Genomic DNA, 21,879 nt, shown 5'->3' on the forward strand with positions numbered 1-21,879 from the left:
CACGGGGAGGGGACACGGGAGGGACCTCGTGCCCTCCCCACCCAGGGCCACAAAGGGGGCGGGGGCAGCCAGGGAGCGGAGCCAAGTGACCCGGGGAGGGGACACCCCGTGACAGGGACACCCGGTGACAGGGACACCCCGGGGAGGGGCACCCCGGGGAGGGGACACCCAGGGACACCCCAGTGATAGGGACCCCAGAGGGGACAACGTGGTGCCGGGGTCACCCCGGTGACAGGGGACACCCCAGTGACAGGGACACCCTGGTGAGGGGACACCCTAGTGAGGGGACACCCCGGTGACAGGGTCACCCCGGTGAGGGGACACCCAGGGACACCCGGTGACAGGGGCATCCCGGTGATAGGGACCCCAGAGGGGACACCCCGGTGGGGGGGACACCCAGGGACACCCCGGTGAGGGGACACCCGGTGACAGGGACACCCTGGTGAGGGGACACCTTGGTGGCAGGACACCCCTGGGGACAGGAGACGCTGGCACCAGGGCCACCCCCGTGGTGGGACACGTGGGTGCTGGGACACCCCAGGGAGGGGACACTCTGGAGATGGGACATCCCGGGGATGGGACGTCCCGGTGGGACATCCTGGGACAGGGTCACGTGGGTGCTGGGTCACCCCAATGGTGGGACACCCCAATCATGGGTCACCCCTATCATGGGACATGTCAATGATGGGACACCTGGGTGCTGGGACACCCCAATGATGGGCCACCCCAATGGTGGGACACTTGGTGCTGGGACACCCCGATGTTGGGCCACCCCGATGATGGGACACCTGGGTGCTGGGCCACCCCAATCATGGGACTCCCCAAAGATGGGCCACCCCAATCATGGGATACCCCAATCATGGGTCACCCCAGTGATGGGACACCCCAAAGATGGGACACCCCAATGATGGGACACCTCAATGATGGGACACCTGGGTGCTGGGCCACCCCAATCATGGGACTCCCCAAAGATGGGCCACCCCAATCATGGGATACCCCAATCATGGGTCACCCCAGTGATGGGACACCCCAAAGATGGGACACCCCAATGATGGGACACCTCAATGATGGGACACCTGGGTGCTGGGACACCCCAATCATTGGACACCCCAATGATGGGACACCCCAATAATGGGACACCCCAATAATGGGACATCTCAATGATGGGACCCTTGGGTGCTGGGACACCCCAATGGTGGGACACCCCAATCATGGGACACCCCAATGATGGGACACCTCTATCATGGGCCACCCCAATCATTGGACACCCCAGCGATGGGCCACCCCAGCGATGGGCCACCCCAACGATGGGCCACCCCAATGATGGGACACCCCAATGATGGGACACCCCAGTGATGGGACACCCCAATGGTGGGACACCCCAATCATGGGCCACCCCAATCATGGGTCACCCCAACGATGGGCCCCCCCCCAATGATGGGCCCCTTGGGTGCTGGGCCACCCCAATCATGGGCCACCCCAATCATGGGCCACCCCAATGATGGGCCCCTTGGGTGCTGGGCCACCCCAATGATGGGACACCCCAATCATGGGCCACCCCAACGATGGGACACCCCAATGATGGGCCCCTTGGGTGCTGGGCCACCCCAATGATGGGCCACCCCAATGATGGGCCACCCCAATGATGGGCCCCTTGGGTGCTGGGCCACCCCAATCATGGGCCACCCCAATCATGGGCCACCCCAATGATGGGCCCCTTGGGTGCTGGGCCACCCCAATGATGGGACACCCCAATCATGGGCCACCCCAATGATGGGCCACCCCAGTGATGGGACACCCTAATAATGGGACACCCCAACGATGGGACACCCCAAAGATGGGCCCCTTGGGTGCTGGTCACCCCAATGATGCCCCCCCCGTTCCCCCAGGCTCCCGATGCTGCCGTCGTGGTCCTCGCTGCTCCTGGCGCCCACGCGGCTGCTCCTGGCCGTGGCGCGGGGGACGTCGCGGGCGGCGGTGACGCTGGCGGCGCTGGTGACCGGGGCGGCCGCGCTGGCCCTGGGGGTCCCCTGGGTGCTGCTGCGCCGGGGGGGCCTCCGGGGGGCCCTGAGCCGGCGCCCCCGAGCGCGGCCGCCCCCCCGGCCTGGCCGACGGCGCCTATGGGGAGCACCGGCACCTGCGGCTGCGGGTGGGGGCGCGGGGGGCGCTTGGGGGGATTTGGGGGGATTTAAAGGGCGTTTGGGGGGGATTTGGGGGGGATTTGGGGCGTTTGGGGGGATTGGGGGGATTTGAGGGGCGTTTGGGGGGGATTTGGGGAGGTGTTTGGGGGGATTTGGGGGGCGCAGGGGGCGTTTGGGGGGGATTTGGGAGGGATTTGAGGGGCGTTTGGGAGGATTGGGGGGATTTGAGGGGCGTTTGGGGGGGATTTGGGGTGTTTGGGGGCATTTGGGGGGATTGGGGGGATTTGAGGGGTGTTTGGGGGATTTGGGGGGCGCGGGGGGCGTTTGGGGGGATTTGGGGAGGCGTTTGGGGGCATTTGGGGGAATTTAAGGGGCGTTTGGGGGGGATTTGGGGGGATTTGGGGCGTTTGGGGGGATTGGGGGGATTTGAGGGGCGTTTGGGGGGGATTTGGGGGGATTTGAGGGGCGTTTGGGGGATTGGGGGATTTGAGGGGCTTTTGGGGGGGATTTGGGGAGGTGTTTGGGGGGATTTGGGGGGCGTGGGGGGCGTTTGGGGGATTTGGGGGGGATTTGAGGGGCGTTTGGGGGGGATTTGGGGGGATTTGGGGTGTTTGGGGGGATTTGGGGCGTTTGGGGGGATTGGGGATTTGAGGGGCGTTTGGGGGGGATTTGGGGGGGATTTGGGGCGTTTGGGGGGATTGGGGGGATTTGAGGGGCGTTTGGGGGGGATTTGGGGGGTGTTTGGGGGGGATTTGGGGGATTTGAGGGGCGTTTGGGGGGATTTGGGGAGGTGTTTGGGGGGATTTGGGGGGCGCAGGGGCCGTTTGGGGGGGATTTGGGGGGATTTGAGGGGCGTTTGGGGGGATTGGGGGGATTTGAGGGGCGTTTGGGGGGGATTTGGGGTGTTTGGGGGCATTTGGGGGGATTGGGGATTTGAGGGGTGTTTGGGGGATTTGGGGGGATTTGAGGGGCGTTTGGGGGGATTGGGGGGATTTGAGGGGCGTTTGGGGGGGATTTGGGGTGTTTGGGGGGCGTTTGGGGGGATTGGGGGGTCCGAAGGGGGGCACTTGGGGGGATTTGGGGAGGATTTGGGGTGTTTGGGGGGCGTTTGGGGGGATTTGGGGTGTTTGGGGGATTGGGGGTCCAAAGGGGGGCACTTGAGGGGATGTGGGGGGCGTTTGGGGGCATTTGGGGGAACCTAAGGGAGGACTTGGGGGGATTTTGGGGGGCTTAGAGGGCATTTGGGGGGATTGGGGGGTCCAAAGGGGGGCGCTTGGGGGCCTGGGGGGGGGCATTTGAGGGACATTTGGGGGGATTGGGGGGTCTGAAGGGGGGTGCTTGGGGGGGGGCTTGGGGGGGCCCTTTTGGGGGATTGAGGGGTCCGAAGGGAGGCGCTTGGGAGCCCGGGGGGCATTTGGGGGTCCTAAGGGGGACTAAGGGGCCTAAGGGAGGATTTGGGGGGCTTGGAGGGGTATCCAGGGGGCTGGAGGATCCGAAGGGGAGGTGCTTGGGAGCCCAGGGGGGATTTGGGGCATTTGGGGGTCCTAAGGGGGGATTTGGGGGGCTTAGAGGGCATTTGAGGGGCCAAAGGGGGATGCTTGGGGGCCTAGGGGGGGATTTGGGGTGGCTTAGTGGGCATTTGGGGGAACTAAGGGGGGACTTGGGGGTCCTAAGGGGGCCCTTGGGGGATTTGGGGGACTTAGTGGGCATTTGGGGGGATTGGGGGGTCCGAAAGGGGACACTTGGGGGTCTGGGGGGGATTTGGGGGGATTGGAGGGTCTGAAGGGGGGCACTTGGGGGCCTAGAGGGGGATTTGGGGGCATTTGGGGGTCTAAAGGGAGGATTTGGGGGGCTTAGGGGGGCATTTGGGGGGATCGGGAGGGATTTGGGGTGTTTAGGCGGATTTGGTGGCCCAGAGGGGGCCTGGGGCTGGGACTTGGGGGGCTAAGGGGGTTTGGGGAGGCTTTGGGGGGGCTTAGAAGGGTATTGGGGGGGTGGGGGGGAAATTTATGTTCTTAAGTGGGAATATGGGGGTTCCAGGGGGATTTGGGGCAGGATTTGGTGGTGTCGAGGGGGAATTGGGGGTCCTAAGGGGGGCTCGAGGGGGATTCGGGGGGTTTAGGCGGATTTGGTGGCCAGAGGGGGCCTGGGGCCGGGACTTGGGGGCTCAGGGGGTTTGGGGGCATTTGGGGGGACTCGAGGGGGATTTGGGGGGTTTAGGTGCATTTGGTGGCCAGAGGGGGCCTGGGGCCGGGACTTGGGGGGCTCAGGGGGTTTGGGGCATTTGGGGGTCTTAGGGGGGCATTTGGGGGACTCGAGGGGGATTTGGGGTGTTTAGGTGCATTTGGTGGCCCAGAGGGGGCCTGGGGCCGGGACTTGGGGGGCTCAGGGGGTTTGGGGGTATTTGGGGGTCTCGGGGGCGGTTTGGGGCCCCACGCGGCCGCGCTGTCCCCAGGGCTCCGGGCTGCGGCTGCACTACGTGGCCGCGGGCCCCGCGACGGCGCCGCTGCTGCTGCTGCTCCACGGCTTCCCCCAGAACTGGTGGGTGCCACGGGGGGTCCCGTGGGTGCAGGGGGGCACCCATGGGTGCACTGAGACCCGTCCCCATCCCGCAGGTTCTGCTGGCGCCACCAACTGCGGGAATTCGGCGGGCGCTTCCGCGCGGTGGCCCTGGACCTACGGGGATGTGGAGCCTCCGACAAACCCTGGGACAAGGACAACTACCGGCCCCATGTGCTGCTTGAGGACATCCGTGACGTCGTGGAGGCCCTGGGGACACCCGGGGACAAGGGTGAGGGACAGCAAGGGGGGGACACCCCAAAGACACCCCCCGGGATGGGGCGTCACCTGCTGGGGTGTCCCAGGGGTCCCCAAGTGCGTCCTGGTGGGACACGACTGGGGCGGCGTCTTGTCCTGGGAGTTCGCGGCCGCCTACCCGGACATGGTGGAGAAGCTGGTGGTCATGGACGGGCCGCACCGGGGGCTCATGGGAGGTGAGCGGGGACCGGGGGGGCAGCGACGGGACCTCCCATGGCCATGGCCTTGGGTGCCATCTCCCATGGTCACCCCGTTGGGTGCCATCTCCCATGGCCGTGGCCTTGGGTGCCATCTCCCATGGTCACACCACTGGGTGCCATCTCCCATGGCCATGCCATTGGGTGCCGTCTCTTGTATCATCTCCCATGGCCGTGCCCTTGGGTGCCATCTCCCATGGTCACCCCGTTGGGTGCCATCTCCCATGGCCATGGCCTTGGGCGCCATCTCCCATGGTCACACCATTGGGTGCCATCTCCCATGGCCGTGTCCTTGGGTGCCATCTCCCATTGGGTGCCATCTCCCATGGTCACACCATTGGGTGCCGACTCCCCTGGCCATGCCCTTGGGTGCCATCTCCTGTACCATCTCCCATGGCCATGCCATTGGGTGCCATCTCCTGTACCATCTCCCATGGCCATGCCATTGGGTGCCATCTCTTGTACCATCTCCCATGGTCACGCCATTCGGTGCCATCTCTTGTACCGACTCCCATAGTCATGCCATTCGGTGCCATCTCTCATGGTCACGCCATTGGGTGCCATCGCTCATAGTCATGCCATTGGGTGCCATCTCTTGTACCATCTCCCATGGTCACAGCATTGAGTGCCATCTCCCATGGCCATGGCCTTGGGTGCCATCTCTTGTACCGACTCCCATAGTCACGCCATTGGGTGCCATCACTCATGGTCATGCCCTTGGGTGCCATCTCTTGTACCATCTCCCATGCTCATGCCATTGGGTGCAATTTCTCATGGTCATGCCCTTGGGTGCCATCTCTGGAGGCCTTGCCATCAAATACCACCTTTCGTGCCTATCTCTGGTGGCTTTTCATGGCTGGGCTCTTGGGTGCCATCTCTCTTGGCCATGCCATTGGGTGCCATCTCTTGTACCGTCTCCCATGGTCACACCATTGGGTGCCATCTCCCATGGCCATGCCATTGGGTACCATCTCTTGTACCGTCTCCCATGGTCACACCATTGGGTGCTGACTCCTCTGGCCATGCCCTTGGGTGCCATCTCCTGTACCATCTCCCATGGCCATGCCATTGGGTGCCAGCTCTTGTACCATCTCCCATGCTCATGCCATTGGGTGCAATTTCTCATGGTCATGCCCGTGGGTGCCATCTCCCATGGCCATGCCCTTAAGTGCCACCTCTCACAGCAATGTCCTTGGGTGCCATCTCTCATGACTATGCCATTGGGTGCCATCTCTTGTACCATCTCTCATGGCCATGCCCTTGGGTACCACCTCTCCTGGCCATGCCACCTCCATGACCATCCCCTACCAGCTCTTACGGCCACCGCGTGGGGCAGAGGGGTGGGGACCTGCGGCCGCCACCTCGCCAAGGGTCCCCGTGGCCCCGGTGGCACCGCTGACACCCGCTGCCCACCGCAGATTTCATCGCCCGCCACCCCAGCCAACTGCTCCGCTCCAGCTACGTCTTCCTCTTCCAGCTGCCCTGGCTGCCCGAGCTGCTCCTCTCCCTGGGTGACTTCGAGGTGGGGCATCGGCGGGCACCCATGGGTGGGGAAACCAAGGGAAGGGGTGGAGGGAGGGATGGATGGGATGGAGGGGTGGAGGCGCGGGGGGATGGAGGAGATGGTGGGATGGAGGGATGGATGGGGGGGATGGATGGATGGTGGGATGGAGGAGATGGAGGAGATGGTAGGATGGATGGTGGGGTGGAGGAGATGGTGGGATGGATGGATGGTGGATGGAGGAGATGGTAGGATGGATGGTGGGATGAATGGTGGGATGGATGGATGGATGGTGGGATGGAGGAGATGGAGGAGATGGTAGGATGGATGGATGGATGGTGGGGTGGAGGAGATGGTGGGATGGATGGTGGGATGGAGGAGATGGTGGAATGAATGGTGGCATGAATGGTGGGATGGAGGAGATGGAGGGATGGTGGGATGGAGGAGATGGTGGGATGGATGGATGGATGGAGGGATGGATGGAGGGATGGATGGATGGTGGGACAGATGGATGGCAGGATGGAGGAGGTGGTAGGATGGATGGGTGGTGGGGTGGATGTATGGTGGGATGGAGGGATGGATGGATGGAGGGATGGAGGGATGGATGGTGGAATGGAGGAGATGGAGGGATGGATGGATAGTGGGATGGAGGAACAGCAGGATGGAAGACAGCAGGATGGAGGAGATGGTGGGATGGAGGAGATGGTGGGAGGGATGGTTGGAGGGATGGGTGGTGGGGTGCAGGAGATGGTAGGATGAAGGGATGTTGGATGGAGATGATGGAGATTATAGAATGGAGGAGATGATGGGATGGAGGAAATGGAGATTTGGGGATGGAGGAGATGGTTGGATGGAGAAGATGGAGGAGATGAGATGGATGGAGGGATGGTTGAATGGATGGATGGTTGGATGGGTGGATGGATGGATGGATGGAGGGGTGGGTGGATGGAGGGATGGTTGAATGGATGGATGGATGGAGGGATGGATGCACAGAGGGACATGGGGCTGGGCTCTCTCCTGCAGCTCCTGAAGATGATGCTGGTGGGGCGCCGCGTGGGCATCCAGGCGCCGCAGCGGCGGCTCACGGAGCAGGAGCTCGACGCCTACCTGTACGGGCTGTCGCAGCCCCACGCGCTCACGCCGCCCCTCAACTACTACCGCAACCTCTTCGGGTAGGCGACGACCTAGACGATGGGTTGAGCCCATTCGGTTTGGGGACAATCCGGTTTGAGGCCCGGTTGGTTCAGGGGTGATCCAGATTGGGGCTGGTCTGATTCAGAGGTGATTTGGTTTGGGGACAGTCCGATTTGGGGCCAGTTTGGTTCAGGGATGATCCAATTTGGAAATGATTCGATTCAGGAATGATCCAGAGAGGAGTTGATCCAGTTCAGGACTGATTCGGTTCAGGGAAGATCCGATTTGGGGCTGTTTTGGTTCTGGGCTGATCTGGTTTGGGGCCAATTTGGGGTCGATCCGATTCAGGGTCGATTCAGTTTAGGGACGATTCAGTTTGGGGACAATCTGATCCAGTTCGGGACCAATCTGGTTCAAGGATGATCCACAATGTGGAAATCCCCTTAGCCCTGCCCATGGTTCCCAAAATTCCCTTAACTTTGATCTGATTCGGGACGATTCGGTTTGGGCCTGATCCGATCTGCTTCGGAGCTGATCCAATCCAGTTCAGGGATGATCCAGTTGGGTGCTCAACCGATTTGGGTGCTCAGTCCGGTCAGGTGCTCAACCTGTTTGGGTGCTTGACTTGATTGGGTGCTCAACCCGGTTGGGTGCTTGACCCAAGGTTGGGTGCTCGACCTGGTTGGGTGCTCAACCCAGTTGGGTGCTCAACCCAGTTGGGTGCTCGACCTGGTTGGATGCTCAACCCAGTTGGGTGCTCACCCTGGTTGGGTACTTGACCCGGTTGGGTGCTCAATCCAGTTGGGTGCTCAACCCAGTTGGGTACTTGCCCCAGTTGGGCGCTCTTCCCAGTTGGATACTTGACCTGGTTGGATGCTCAACCCAGTTGGGTGCTCAATCTGGTTGGGTGCTCACCCTGGTTGGTTGCTCTTTCCAGCTGAGTTCTCGATCTGGTTGGGTGCTCAACCCATTTGGGTGCTTGCTCCAGTTGGGTACTTGACCTGGCTGCGTGCTCAATCCAGTTGGGTGCTCTTCCCAGTTGGGTACTTGACCTGGTTGGTTGCTCAACCCAGTTGGGTGCTCACCCTGGTTGGGTACTTGACCTGGTTGGTTGCTCAATCCAGTTGGGTGCTCAACTTAGTTGGGTGCTTGCTCCAGTTGAATACTTGACCCGGTTGGGTGCTCAACCCCATTGGGTACTTGCCCCAGTTGGTTACTCTTCCCAGGTGGGTTCTCAACCTGATTGGGTGCTCAACCCAGTTGGATGCTCAATCCAGTTGGGTACTTGCCCCAGCTGGGTACTTGACCCAGCTGAGTGCTCAATCCAGTGGGGTGCTCTTCCCAATTGGGTACTTGACCTGGTTTGTTGCTCAACCAAGTAGGGTGTTCAACCCAGTTGGGTGCTCAACCCAGTTGGGTGCTCTTCCCGCTTGGGTACTTGACCTGGTTTGTTGCTCTTCCCAGTTGGGTGCTTGTCCCAGTTGGGCGCTCGCCCTGTTTGGACACTCTTCCTGGCTGGGTTCTTGGCCCAGTTGGGTGCTCAACTCAGTTGGGTGCTCAATTCAGTTGAGTACTTGACTCGATTGAGCGCTCAACTCAGTTGGGTGCTTGCCCCAGTTGGGTGCTCAATCCAGTTGGGTGCTCTTCCCAGTTGGGTGCTTGCCCTGGTTGGGTGCTCGCCCTGGTTGGATGCTCACCTTGGTTGGGTGCTCAATCCAGTTGGGTGCTCTTCCCAGTTGGGTGCTTGCCCTGGTTGGGTGCTCGCCCTGGTTGGGTGCTCAATCCAGTTGGGTGCTCTTCCCAGTTGGGTGCTTGCCCTGGTTGGGTGCTCGCCCTGGTTGGGTGCTCAACCCAGTTGGGTGCTTGCCCTGGTTGGATGCTCACCCCGGTTGGGCGCTCTTCCCGGCTGGGTTCTCAGCCCGGTTGGGTGCTCGTCCTGGTTGGGTGCTCTTCCCAGTTGGATGCTCTTCCTGGCTGGGTTCTCGTCCTGGTTGGGTGCTCGTCCCAGTTGGATGCTCGCCCCGGTTGGGCGCTCTTCCCGGCTGGGTTCTCAGCCCGGTTGGGTGCTGTCCCCGCTTGGGCGCTGAGGGTCCCCGTTGCCCGGTCGCAGGGGGGACCCGGTGCCCCGCGAGCGCCCGCCGGCCCCGGTGCTGCTGCTGTGGGGCTCCCGCGACGCCTACCTGGACCCCCGGATGGCGACCGACCTGCACCGGCGCTTGGCGCCCACCGGGCGCCTCCACGTGCTGCCCGGCGCCAGCCACTGGCTCCCCGAGGACCAGCCCGACGTGGTCAACAGCCTCATCTGGGACTTCGTGGGGACGCCGGCCTGAGCGAGGGGCGGCCCGGGGACCCCCTTAACGCTGCCCGGGGTGCCAGGAATGTCCCTAATGCTGCCCAGGGTGGTGGGAATATCCTTAACGCTGCCCAGGGTGCCCAAAATTCCCTTAACTCCACCCATGGTGCTGGGAATATCCCTAACACTGCCCAGGGTGCCCAAAATTCCCTTAATTCTGCTGAGGGTGACGGGAATATCCTTAACTCCACCCATGGTGCCAGGAATCTCCTAAACTCCGTCCATGGTGCCAGGAATAATCTTAATGCTTCCCATGGGACCGGGAATTGCTTCAACTCTGCCCATGGTGCCCAAAATCCCCTGAACTCTGCCCAGGGTGCCCAGAATTCCCTTAATTCTGCCCAGGGTGCCGGGAATATCCTTAACTCCGCCCATGGGACCAGGAATTGCCTTAATGCCGCCCAGGGTGCCCCAAATACCCTTAATTCTGCCCATGGCACCAGGAATCTCCTTAACTCTGCCCACGGGGCTGGGAATACCCTTAGTTCTGCCCACGGGAATCTCCTTGATCCTTCCCATAGTGCCAGGTGTCCCCTTCACTCTGCCCTCTGGGTGGCCCCGACCCTCGTGGCACCCATGGGTGCTCGGGCACCTCATGAGGTGCCACATGGGGACATCCCCCCCCCCGCCAGCCAGTGCCTTTGCTTAAAAAATGCAGTGAATAAAGTGACTTGTGGCCACCTCTGGTGTCCGGGGGCTACTTGGGGGGCAAGGGGACACGTGGGGCAGCGCCAGGACCGGGATGTGCCATCCCCCCGGACACGGGTGGCGGTGCCAGCACCCATGGGTGGCATGTGCCCGGGTGGCTTTTGGGACCCTCCCGCCCCGCTCCGCCTTGTATCTTCCTGGCCCGGACGCCTGGGCCCCTCCTGCCAGGGGGTGGTCCGTGCCCGGACGCCTGGGCCCCTCGCTGGCGCTGGACGTGCAGCTGTTGCAAACATCAGCCCGGGGGGGTGGGGGGAACAGCTGCAGCCCCCCCCCCCCCAGCCCCAGCAGGGCCCAGGCGTCCGGGCAGGGGGCCCTGGGGGCCGGGCAGCAGCCGCGGGGGGCGGCGCTGAGACCGGGCGCGCTCAGTGCAGGGCTGAGCACCCACAAGCTCATTGCAGGGCTGAGCACCCGCAACACTCAATGCAGGGATGCTGACCACCCACATGCTCATTGCAGGGATGCTGAACAACCACAACACTCATTGCAGGGCTGAGCACCCACACACTCATTGCAGGAATGCTGAGCACCCACATGCTCATTGCAGGGCTGAGCACCCAAAACACTCAATGCAGGGGGCTGAGCACCCACGTGCTCAGTGCAGGGCTGAGCACCCACACACTCAGTGCAGGGGGCTGAGCACCCACACACTCATTGCAGGGCTGAGCACCCACGCACTCATTGCAGGGATGCTGAGCACCCACACACTCATTGCAGGGCTGAGCACCCACACACTCAGTGCAGGGCTGAGCACCCACAACACTCAATTCAGGGGGCTGAGCACCCACACACTCATTGCAGGGATGCTGAGCACGCACACGCGCATTGCAGGGATGCTGAGCACCCACACTCAGTGCAGGGCTGAGCACCCACGCACTCATTGCAGGGATGCTGAGCACCCACGCGCTCATTGCAGGGCTGAGCACCCACACACTCAGTGCAGGGATGCTGAGCACCCACGCACTCTTTACAGGGATGCTGAGCACCCACACACTCATTGCAGGGATGCTGACCACCCACACTCAGTGCAGGGGGGCTGAGCACCCACAATCTCATTGCAGGGCTGAGCACGCACACACTCATTGCAGGGATGCTGAGCACCCACGCTCAGTGCAGGGCTGAGCATCCACAACACTCATTGCAGGGCTGAGCACCCCACGCACTCAGTGCAGGGCTGAGCACCCACACTCAGTGCAGGGATGCTGAGCACCCACACGCTCATTGCAGGGCTGAGCACCCACACTCAGTGCAGGGGGCTGAGCACCCACGCACTCATTGCAGGGCTGAGCACCCACGCACTCATTGCAGGGATGCTGAGCACCCACACTCAGTGCAGGGGGCTGAGCACCCACGCGCTCATTGCAGGGCTGAGCACCCACGCACTCATTGCAGGGATGCTGAGCACCCACACTCAGTGCAGGGGGCTGAGCACCCACGCACTCATTGCAGGGCTGAGCACCCATGCACTCATTGCAGGGGGCTGAGCACCCACGCACTCATTGCAGGAATGCTGAGCACCCACGTGCTCAGTGCAGGGCTGAGCACCCACGCGCTCATTGCAGGGATGCTGAGCACCCACACACTCAGTGCAGGGATGCTGAGCACCCACGCGCTCATTGCAGGGCTGAGCACCCACACTCAGTGCAGGGGGCTGAGCACCCACGCACTCATTGCAGGGCTGAGCACCCACGCACTCATTGCAGGAATGCTGAGCACCCACGCGCTCATTGCAGGGCTGGGCACCCACGCTCCTGGTCCCGGTCCGTTCCGGGAGCTTTGGACCTGATCCAGTCCGGTCCTTGCTGTCGATCCCAATCCAAATCGCTCAGATCCGGTCCGGGTTTTCAGTCTGCTCCGGTTCAGCCCAATCCAGGGCCGGTCCGAGTCGGTCCAATCCGCTCCGTGCTGGGGCTTCGGTCCGGTTCGTTCAGTCCAATCCAGTCTCAGCTCCGGGGAGTCCAGGCTGGTCCTTGGGGGTTCGGTCCGGACCAAGTGGATCCAGTCCGGTCCTTAGGGGCGCCGGTTGCCGGTTCGGACCGATCCAATCTGGTCCCTGGGGAGAGCCTGGCCCGGAGCGAGCCGAACTGAACCGAACCAAGCGGTGCCAAAACGATCTGGGCTGATCTGAGCAGAACCGGGGAGAGAAGGTGATCTGGACCGGACCTAGCCGAACAGGACCGGATGGAGCCGAGAGCTGAGCAAGATCAAACGGATCCGGGAGGGACCGATCCGAACCGGACCGGACAGATCCGATCTGAGCCGATCCGAACCGGACCGAGCTTAGCGCTGAGCCGAACCGATCCGCCCCGGCGCCGTTTGGGACTGAGCCGAGCCGGTCCGGGAGGCACCAAGCCGAGTCGGACCGAACTGAAGAGGAGCCGGGGGACCCGGACCGGACCGGGCCGATCGGAACCGAGCCCGACCCGAGGGCACCTGAACCCCATGGGTTCCAAAGGGGCCTGATGGGACAGGAGGAGACCCGAACCGGCGCGAGGGGACCCGAATCCCCGGCCCAATGGGACCGGAGGAGACCCGAACCACCCTCGCGATATGATCCGAGGGACTCCGAACCGGGCCCACAGGACCCGAACCCCCATCCCCCTGTGATCCAAGGGGCTCCGAACCGGCCCGAAGGACCCGAACCCCCCGTCCCCGTGTGATCCAAGGGGTACCGAACCGGTCCCACGGGGCCCGATGGGACCCGAACCCCCGTCCCTGTGATCCGAGGGGCTCCGAACCGGCCCCAGGGGACCCGAGGGGCTCCGAACCGGCCCGAAGGACCCGAACCCCTGTCCCCATGTGAAGCAAGGGGTACCGAACCGGCCCCACGGGCTCCGAACCCCCGTCCCTGTGACCCGAGGGGCTCCGAACCGGCCCTACGGGACCCGAGGGGCTCCGAACCGGCCCGAAGGACCCGAACACCCCGTCCCCGTGTGATCCAAGGGGTACCGAACCGGCCCCACGCGATCGGAGGGGCTCCGAACCCCCGTCCCCGTGTGATCCGAGGGGCCCTGAACCGGTCCCCCGCGATCGGAGGGGCTCCGAACCGGCCCCACGGGACCCGAGGGGCTCCGAACCGGCCCGAAGGACCCGAACCCCCGTCCCTGTGATCCGAGTGGCTCCGAACCGGCCCCACGGGACCCGAGGGGCTCCGAACCGGCCCGAGGGACCCGAACCCCCCGTCCCCGTGTGATCCAAGGGGTACCGAACCGGCCCCACGCGATCGGAGGGGCTCCGAACCCCCGTCCCCGTGTGATCCGAGGGGCCCCGAACCGAACCGAGGACACTCGAGGACGCCGAGCCCTCGTCCCTCGGGGCTCCGAACCGGCCCGGCGGTACCGGCCCGGCCCGGCGGTACCGGCGCGGTGCCCGGTGCTCGCGGGGGGCGGCGGCGGCCCCGCCCCGGTCCCTCCCGGCGGGCGGGGCGGCCCCGGGCGGCTCCGCCGCGAAGTTTCGCGGGTCCCGGCGCGGAGCAGCGAGCGGCGCCGCTCGGAACCGGCCCGAGGGGCCGCTCGGAACCGGCCGGTACCGCCGCGCGGCCGCTCATGGCCCCGGCGCCGCCATGAGGCGCCGCCGCGGGGGCCCCCGCGGCCTCCTCGTGTTGCTGCTGCTGCAGTTCGGAACCGCCGCAGGTGAGGGGGGGGGGGACCGAACCGAACCGAACCGGAGCGGGGGGAACCGGCCCGATCCGGGCGCAGCTGGGCCCGAACCGGAGCGGGCGGGAAGAGGCGCGAAGCGGAGCCGCGTTGTTGGCGCCGCCGCCAGAAAAAAAGTTTCTCACGGAGGCGGGACCGGGCGGGGAACCGGGACGGGGACACGCGGGGACCGAACCGGAGCCGAACGGAACCGAGTGGGGCCGAGCGGGACCGAACCGGAGCCGAACGGAGCCGATGGGGGCGGCGGGGAGGGGGGGGGAACGGGACGGAGCGACCCCCCCCCCGCAACGGGGAGCGTGGGAACGTGGAGGGGGAGGGGCTGGGGGGGGGGGACACCGGGGGGTGGGGGAGGGGCTCGGGGGGTACCGGGGGGTGGGGGAGGGGGCACCGGGCGGTGGGGGAGGGGCGCGGGGGGAGGGGCCGGGCCGTGGGAACGGGCCCGGGCGGCGGAGCCCGGGGGAGGGGCCGGAGGGAGAGGCGGGAGCGCGGGGGGGGGGGGGGGGGCGGTTTGGGGGGGATTGAGGGGATTTCGGTGCATGAAGCCGTTTGGGGGGAGGCTGCAGTGGTTTTGGGGAGATTTGCAATGATTTCGGTGCCTGCAGCGGTTTTGGGGGGATTTGCAGTGATTTTGGAAGCAGTTGCTTTTTTTTGGCGTGTTTGCAGTGATTTTGGGGGTGTTTGCAGTGATTTTGGGGGTGTTTGCAGTGATTTTGGGGGCAGTTGCAGTGTTTTGTGGAGCGCGGTGACTCCTGCGACGTTTGCGGTGGTTTTGGGGGTATTCCTGCTGATTTCCGTGCATGCAGCCGTTGGGGGTGTTTGCAGTGATTTGGGGTGTTTGCAGTGATTTGGGGGGTCATTGCGATGTTTTTTGGGGGGATTGCAGTGGTTTTGGGGCTTGCGGTGTTTTTTGAGGGGGTTTGCAGTGATTTTGGGGGTGTGCAGTGAGCGGGGGGGCCGTGTCCCCATTTCCCCCCTAAAAAAAGTGGGTTGCAGTGATTGGAGGGCCTGGGTGCAGCACGGGGTGCAGTGCAGGTGCAGCGCAGATGCAGCACCCCATGCATGGGTGCAGTGCAGGTGCAGTGGGTGCATGCACTGCATTGGTGCAGAACAAGTGCAGCACGCTGTCCATGGGTGCAGCGTGGCTGCAGCACCCCATGCATGGGTGCAGTGCATGGGCGCAGTGGATGCAGCGTGGCTGCAGCACCCCATGCATGGGCACAGTGGGTGCAGCGGCTGCAGCACCCCGTGCACAGGCGCAGTGCATGGGTGCTGCACATGGGCGCAGTGGCTGCAGCTTGGCTGCAGCACCCTGTGCATGGGCGCAGCGCACAGACGCAGTGGATGCAGTGGCTGCAGCATGCTGTGCATGAGCACAGTGCATGGGCACAGTGCATGGGTGCAGCACACAGGTGCAGCGGCTGCAGCACCCTGTGCATGGGTGCATTGCATGGGTGCAGCGGCTGCAGGACCCCGTGCATGGACGCAGTGCATGGGTGCAGCGCACAGATGCAGTGGCTGCAGCGGCTGCAGCACCCCGTGCATGGGCGCAGTGCATGGATGCAGCGCATGGGCACACAGCTGCAGCACCTGCAGCACCCCGTGCATGGGCACAGTGCATGGGTGCAGTGCACGGCGCAGTGGGTGCAGCGGCTGCAGCACCCCGTGCATGGGTGCAGTGCATGGGCGCAGTGTGTGCAGCACACGGCTGCAGCACCCCGTGCATGGGTGCAGTGCACGGGCACAGCACACGTGTGCAGCGGGTACAGCGGCTGCAGCACCCCATGCATGGACGCAGTGCATGGACACAGCACACGGGTGCAGCACCTGCAGCACCCCATGCATGGGCGCAGTGCATGGGCGCAGTGCATGGGTGCAGCACACGGGCACAGTGGGTGCAGCGGCTGCAGCACCCCGTGCATGGGCACAGCACACGGGTGCAGCAGGCGCAGCGGCTGCAGCGCCCCATGCATGGGTGCAGTACATGGGCGCAGTGCATGGGTGCAGCGGGTGCAGCGGCTGCAGCGCCCCGTGCGCGGAGCAGGTTCAGCACCCGCGGCTGCTCCCGGCTCACCCAGCCCCGCGGCGCCCGACGCTGCTCGACTGGTTTCCCGGCTCCCGGCGGGCCCAGGCGTCCGGTTCCCTTCCCCACCCCCCCGCGGTGCTTTCGGACCCCCCCACCTCCTCCCCCGGCCCTTGGGAGCGGGCCCAGGCGTCCGGGGCGCTCAGCCCGTGCGGAGGGCCCAGGCGTCCGGGTGCTCCGCGCGTGGGAACGGGCCCCGGCGTCCGGGTGCTCAACCCCCAGGGAGCGTCTGGGATGGGGCCCAGGCGTCCGGGCGCTCCAATCCCTGGGTTGCTGCCCGGGTGCTTCGGCCCCCCCGGAGCGTTTGGGAGCGGGCCCAGGCGTCCGGGTGCTCCCTGACCGGGACGGAGCCGGGGGGGCCCCGGCGTCCGGGTGCTCCGCGCCCAGGGGAGCGGCTGGGAGCAGGGCCCAGGCGTCCGGGTGCTCCCAGGCCCTCCTGCTCCGGGGCCCCCATCCCAGGGGAATCCTGGGAGGGGGCCCAGGCGTCCGGGTGCTGAGCCCCTCCCCCGCGGGGGGGGGGGGCAGTGGGTGCCCCTTGGCCGCTGTGGGGCAGCCCGGGGGGGCTGGGGGGGGGGGGTGACGTTTCGGGTGACCCCGGGTGACCCCGTCGGGCTGCGCTGCCCCTCCCCCGCCGTTCCCACGGCCTTGAGCCTCGGCGGGGGGGGGGGGGGGGGGCCGGACGCCTGGGCCCCTCCATGCGCCGGGGAGGGAGGGGGGAGGCGGCGGGGAGGGGGGTTCCTGGGGGGGGGTCCCCAGGGTGCTCAAGGGTTCCCTGGGTGCTGGGGGGGGTCATGGGGGTCCCTGGGGTGCTCGGGGTGTCCCCTGGGTGCTGGGGGGCCCTGGGGGTCCCCAGGGTGCTCAGGAGATCCCTGGGTGCTGGGGGGTCCTGGGGGTCCCCAGGGTGCTCAGGAGATCCCTGGGTGCTGGGGGGGGGTCATGGGGGTCCCTGGGGTGCTCGGGGCTTCCCTGGGTGCTGGGGGGTCCTGGGGGTCCCCAGGGTGCTCAGGGGATCCCTGGGTGCTGGGGGGGGGGTCCTTGAGGGTCCCCGAGGGATCCTAAGGGACCCCATGGCGTTGGGGGTGTCCCCTGGGTGCTGGGGTGATTGCGGGGGGTCCCCTGGGTGCTCAGGCGGGTGGGGGGCTCCAGGGGGTCTCTGGGGGTCCCTGGGGTGTTGGAGGGGGGTCCAGGGGGTCCCTGGGTGCTCAGGATGATGTGGGGGGTTCCTGGGGGGTCCTGTGGGTTCCGGGGGGTCCCCTGGGTGCTCAGGAGGATGTGGGGGATTCCTGGGGGGTCCTGTGGGTTCCAGGGTGTCCTAGGGGGTCCCTTGGGTGCTCAGGAGGATGTGGGGGGGTCCTGGGGGGTCCCGGAGTACCTGGGGGTCCTCTGGGTGCTCAGGAGTTTGGGGGCAGTTCCTGGGGGGTCTTGTGGGTTTTGGGGGGTCCTCTGGGTACTCAGGAGGATGTGGGAGGTTCCTGGGGGGTCCCGTGGGTTCCAGGGGTTCCTAGGGGGTCCCTTGGGTGCTCAGAAGGATGTGGGAGGTTCCTGGGGGGGTCCCAGGGGTACCTGGGGGTCCTCTGGGTGCTCAGGAGTTTGGGGGCAGTTCCTGGGGGGTCTTGTGGGTTTTGGGGGGTCCCCTGGGTACTCAGGAGGATGTGGGAGGTTCCTGGGGGGTCCTGTGGGTTCCAGGGTGTCCTAGGGGGTCCCTTGGGTGCTCAGGAGGATGTGGGAGGTTCCTGGGGGGTCTTGTGGGTTCCAGGGGGTCCTAGGGGGTCCCTTGGGTGCTCAGGAGGATGTGGGGCGGTCCTGGGGGTTCCGAGGGGTCCCTTGGGTGCTCAGGAGGATATGGGGGTTCCTGGGGGGTCCTGTGGGTTCCAGGGGGTCCCTTGGGTGCTCAGGATGATGTGGGGGGGTCCCGGGGGTACCTGGGGGTCCCGGGGGTGCCCTGACCCCCCTGTCCCCCCCCAGCGCTGCCGTGTCCGGAGGGGACGGAGCCCTGCGAGGCCGGTGGCCAGTGCGTCCTGCAGGAGGACGGGCGGGCGGCCTGCGTGTGCGTGACCCCCCATGGGGACCCCCCCGATAGGTGACACCCCCCCAATAGGTGACACCCCCCAAGGGGTGACAACAGCCCCCCCAATAGGTGACACCCTCCCCAATAGGTGACACCCCCCCTAGGTCACCCCCTCCATGGGCCTGTCCCCCACCATGGGTGCCCCCTCCCCATGGCTCCTCCTCCCTGCCCCACCTCCCCTCCCCCACCTTGGGTGCCCCCCCCACCTTTGGGACCCCCCCCCCCTCTCAAACACCCCCTCCCACCCCCATCTCCCAGCCCCATAGGGATATGGGGGGGCCCAAGGCCCCCACATGCCATTGGGGGGGTTACACTGGGTACCCCCTCACACACCCATCTGGGGTCCCCCAAAACCCCCCAGTACCCATAGGGACACAGGAGGGGTCCCCCCCAAAGCCCCCCTGTGCCCATAGGGATATAGGGGGGCCCAAGGCCCCCACACGCCATTGGGGGGGTGACATTGAGTGCACCCATGTGGGGTCCCCCAAAACCCCCCTGCACCCATAGGGACACAAGAGGGGTCCCCCAATGCCCCCCTGCACCATTGGGGGGGTTACAGTGGGTGCCCCCCCGCACCCATGTGGGGTCCCCCAAAGCCCCCTGCACCCACAGGGACATTGGGGCCCCCACACGCCATTGCGGGGGGTGACAGTGGGTGCCCCCCCCCCACCCATCTGGGGTCCCCCAAGCCCCCCTGCATCCATAGGGACACAGGAGGGGTCCCCCAAAGCCCCCCTGCGCCCATAGGGACATGGGGGGGTCCCAATGCCCCTGCACACCATTGGGGGGGGTGACAGTGGGTGCCCCCCTGCACCCATATGGGGTCCCCCAAAGCCCCCCTGCACCCATAGGGGCATGGGGGGGTCCCAATGCCCCCACACTCCATTGGGGGCTGACATTGGGTGCCCCCCTGCACCCATGTGGGGTCCCCTGATGCCCCCTGCACCCACAGGGACATGGGGGGTCCCCACACACCATTGGGGGGGGGTGACACTGGGTGCCCCCCCCCTGCACCCATGTGGGGTCCCCCAAAGCCCCCCTACACCCATAGGGACACAGGAGGGTGGTCCCAAAGCCCCTCTGCACCCATAGGGACATGGGGGGGCCCTCAATGCCCCCACATGCCATTGGGGGGGGGGGTGACATTGGGTTCTCCCCCCCGCACCCATGTGGGGTCCCCCGATGCCCCCTGCACCCACAGGGACATTGGGGTCCCCACACGCCATTGGGGAGGTTACAGTGGGTGCCCCCCCCACACCCACGATGCCCCCTGCACCCACAGGGACATGGGGGTCCCCACACACCTTCGGGGGGGGGTGACCTTGGGTGCCCCCCCCCAGGTGCCCGCCGGGGCGGCTGGGCCAGCGCTGCCACGTGCGGGACCCCTGCGCCCCGTCCCCCTGCGCCCACGGGGGGCTCTGCCGGAGCAGCCTGCGCGGGGGGGCCCCCCGCTACGAGTGCGCCTGCCCCCCCGGCTTCCGCGGTGAGGGGGGGGCCATGGGGCTGGGGGGGTCCGGAGAGGGGTCCCCACGGGGCTGGGGGGTCCCTATGGGGTCCCTGGGGTGCTGGGGGGGGTGGTCCATAGAGTCCCGGGATTCCATTCCTGGGGGGTCCCCATGGGGCTGGGGGGGGGGGTCCCTCGGGTGCTGGGGGGCTCCCTGGGTACTGGGGTTGGTCCCTGGGGTGCTGAGGGGGGTCCATAGAGTCTCGGGATTCATCCCTGGGGGGTCCCCATGGGGCTGGGGGGGTCCCTAGGGGGTCCCTGGGTGTTGGGGAGGGGGGGTCCATACAGTCCCAGGATTCATCCCTGGAGGGGGTTCCCATGGGGCTGAGGGGGGGTCTGTGGGGTGTCCCTGCGGTCCCAGGATTGGTCTCTGGGGTGTCCCTGGGTGCTGGGTGGGGGTCCCTAGGGTCCCAGGGTTGGTCCCTATGGGGTCCCTGGGTGCTGGGGTTGGTCCCTGGGGTGCTGGGAGGGGGTCCATAGAGTCCCAGGATTCATCCCTGGGGGGGTTCCCATGGGGTTGGGGGGGTCCCTATGGGGTCCCTGGATGCTGGGGGGGTCCCAGGGTTGGTCTCAAAGGGATCCCCATGGGGCAGGGGGAGGTCCCTGGGTGCTGGGGGGTGTCCACAGGGTCCCCGGATTGGTCCCTATGGGGTCCCTGGGTCCCAGGTTTGGTCCATAGGGAATCTCTGGGTCCCCGGATTGGTCCCTATGGGGTCTCTGGGGTGCTGGGGGGGGGGGTCTCTGCATCCCAGGGTTGGTACCTAGGGGGTCCCCATGGGGCTGGGGGGGTCCCTGGGGTGTTGGGGGGTGTCCATAGGGTCCCAGGATTGGTCCCTATGGGGTCTCTGGGGTGCTGGGGGGGGGTCTCTGCATCCCAGGGTTGGTACCTAGGGGGTCCCCATGGGGCTGGGGGGGTCCCTGGGGTGCTTGGGGGTGTCCACAGGGTCCCAGGATTGGTCCCTATGGGGTCTCTGGGGTGCTGGGGGGGGGTCTCTGCATCCCAGCGTTGGTCCCTAGGGGGTCCCCATGGGGCTGGGGGGTCCCTGGGGTGCTGGGGGGTGTCCACAGGGTCCCAGGATTGGTCCCTATGGGGTCTCTGGGGTGCTGGGGAGGGTCTCTGCATCCCAGCGTTGGTCCCTAGGGGGTCCCCATGGGGCTGGGGGGTCCCTGGGGTGCTGGGGAATGTCCACAGGGTCCCAGGATTGGTCCCTATGGGGTCTGGGGTGCTGGGGGGGATCTCTGGGTCCTGGGATTGGTCCCTAGGGGGTCCCCATGGGGCTGGGGGTCCCCGGGGTGCTGCGGGGGGGGTCCCCGTGGGGCGGGAGGTGGATCCTGGGGGGTGCCCTTGGGTTCCTGGGATGGATCCCTGGGGGCTCCCTGGGAGGTGGGAGGGGGTCCCGGAGGTCCCGAGGGAGACCCCAGCACCCATGGGTGCCCCCCCCTGCCCCCAGGCCAGGACTGCTCGGTGCCCGACCCCTGCGCGTCGTCGCCCTGCGCCCACGGCGGCCGCTGCAGCGCGGGCACCGGCGGCCGCTTCAGCTGCCTCTGCCTGCCCGGTGAGCCCGGACGCCGGGGCCCCTCGGGGCGGGGGGGGCGTGGGCTGGGCTCGCTGGGGGCTGCTGGGTGTCCCTGGTACCCATCAGGGGGTCCTTGGGGGTCCCTGGCACCCATGGGGTGTTCCTGGGGGTCCCTGGCACCAGTTTGGGGTTCCTGGGGGTCCCCA

The 21,879-nt window shown here is 66.1% G+C and overlaps 1 protein-coding gene and 1 pseudogene across 2 annotated transcripts in view; both read left to right on the top strand.

Annotated features, from left to right (window-relative positions):
- Window positions 1-1,896: 1,896 nt before the first annotated feature.
- On the top strand, window positions 1,897-10,132 carry LOC148593622 (epoxide hydrolase 3-like; annotated as a pseudogene). The gene is made up of 7 exons (XR_015913675.1): window positions 1,897-2,149; window positions 4,597-4,682; window positions 4,757-4,932; window positions 5,006-5,134; window positions 6,574-6,677; window positions 7,680-7,828; window positions 9,901-10,132. The product of XR_015913675.1 is annotated as an epoxide hydrolase 3-like (transcript).
- Window positions 10,133-14,410: 4,278 nt separating this feature from the next.
- Window positions 14,411-21,879, top strand: part of LOC104572716 (uncharacterized) — a 59,336-nt gene continuing 51,867 nt past the window's right edge. The window contains exons 1-4 of the mRNA XM_088530152.1: window positions 14,411-14,480; window positions 18,550-18,664; window positions 19,993-20,135; window positions 21,608-21,712. Of these exons, the coding sequence (XP_088386278.1) occupies window positions 14,411-14,480; window positions 18,550-18,664; window positions 19,993-20,135; window positions 21,608-21,712 (433 nt within the window). The remainder of the gene's footprint in view (window positions 14,481-18,549; window positions 18,665-19,992; window positions 20,136-21,607; window positions 21,713-21,879) is intronic.

Source organism: Tinamus guttatus, unplaced genomic scaffold, assembly GCF_059628265.1.
Source record: "Tinamus guttatus ecotype Peru unplaced genomic scaffold, ASM5962826v1 Tinamus_guttatus_pri_ptg000359l, whole genome shotgun sequence".
NCBI lineage: Eukaryota > Metazoa > Chordata > Aves > Tinamiformes > Tinamidae > Tinamus > Tinamus guttatus.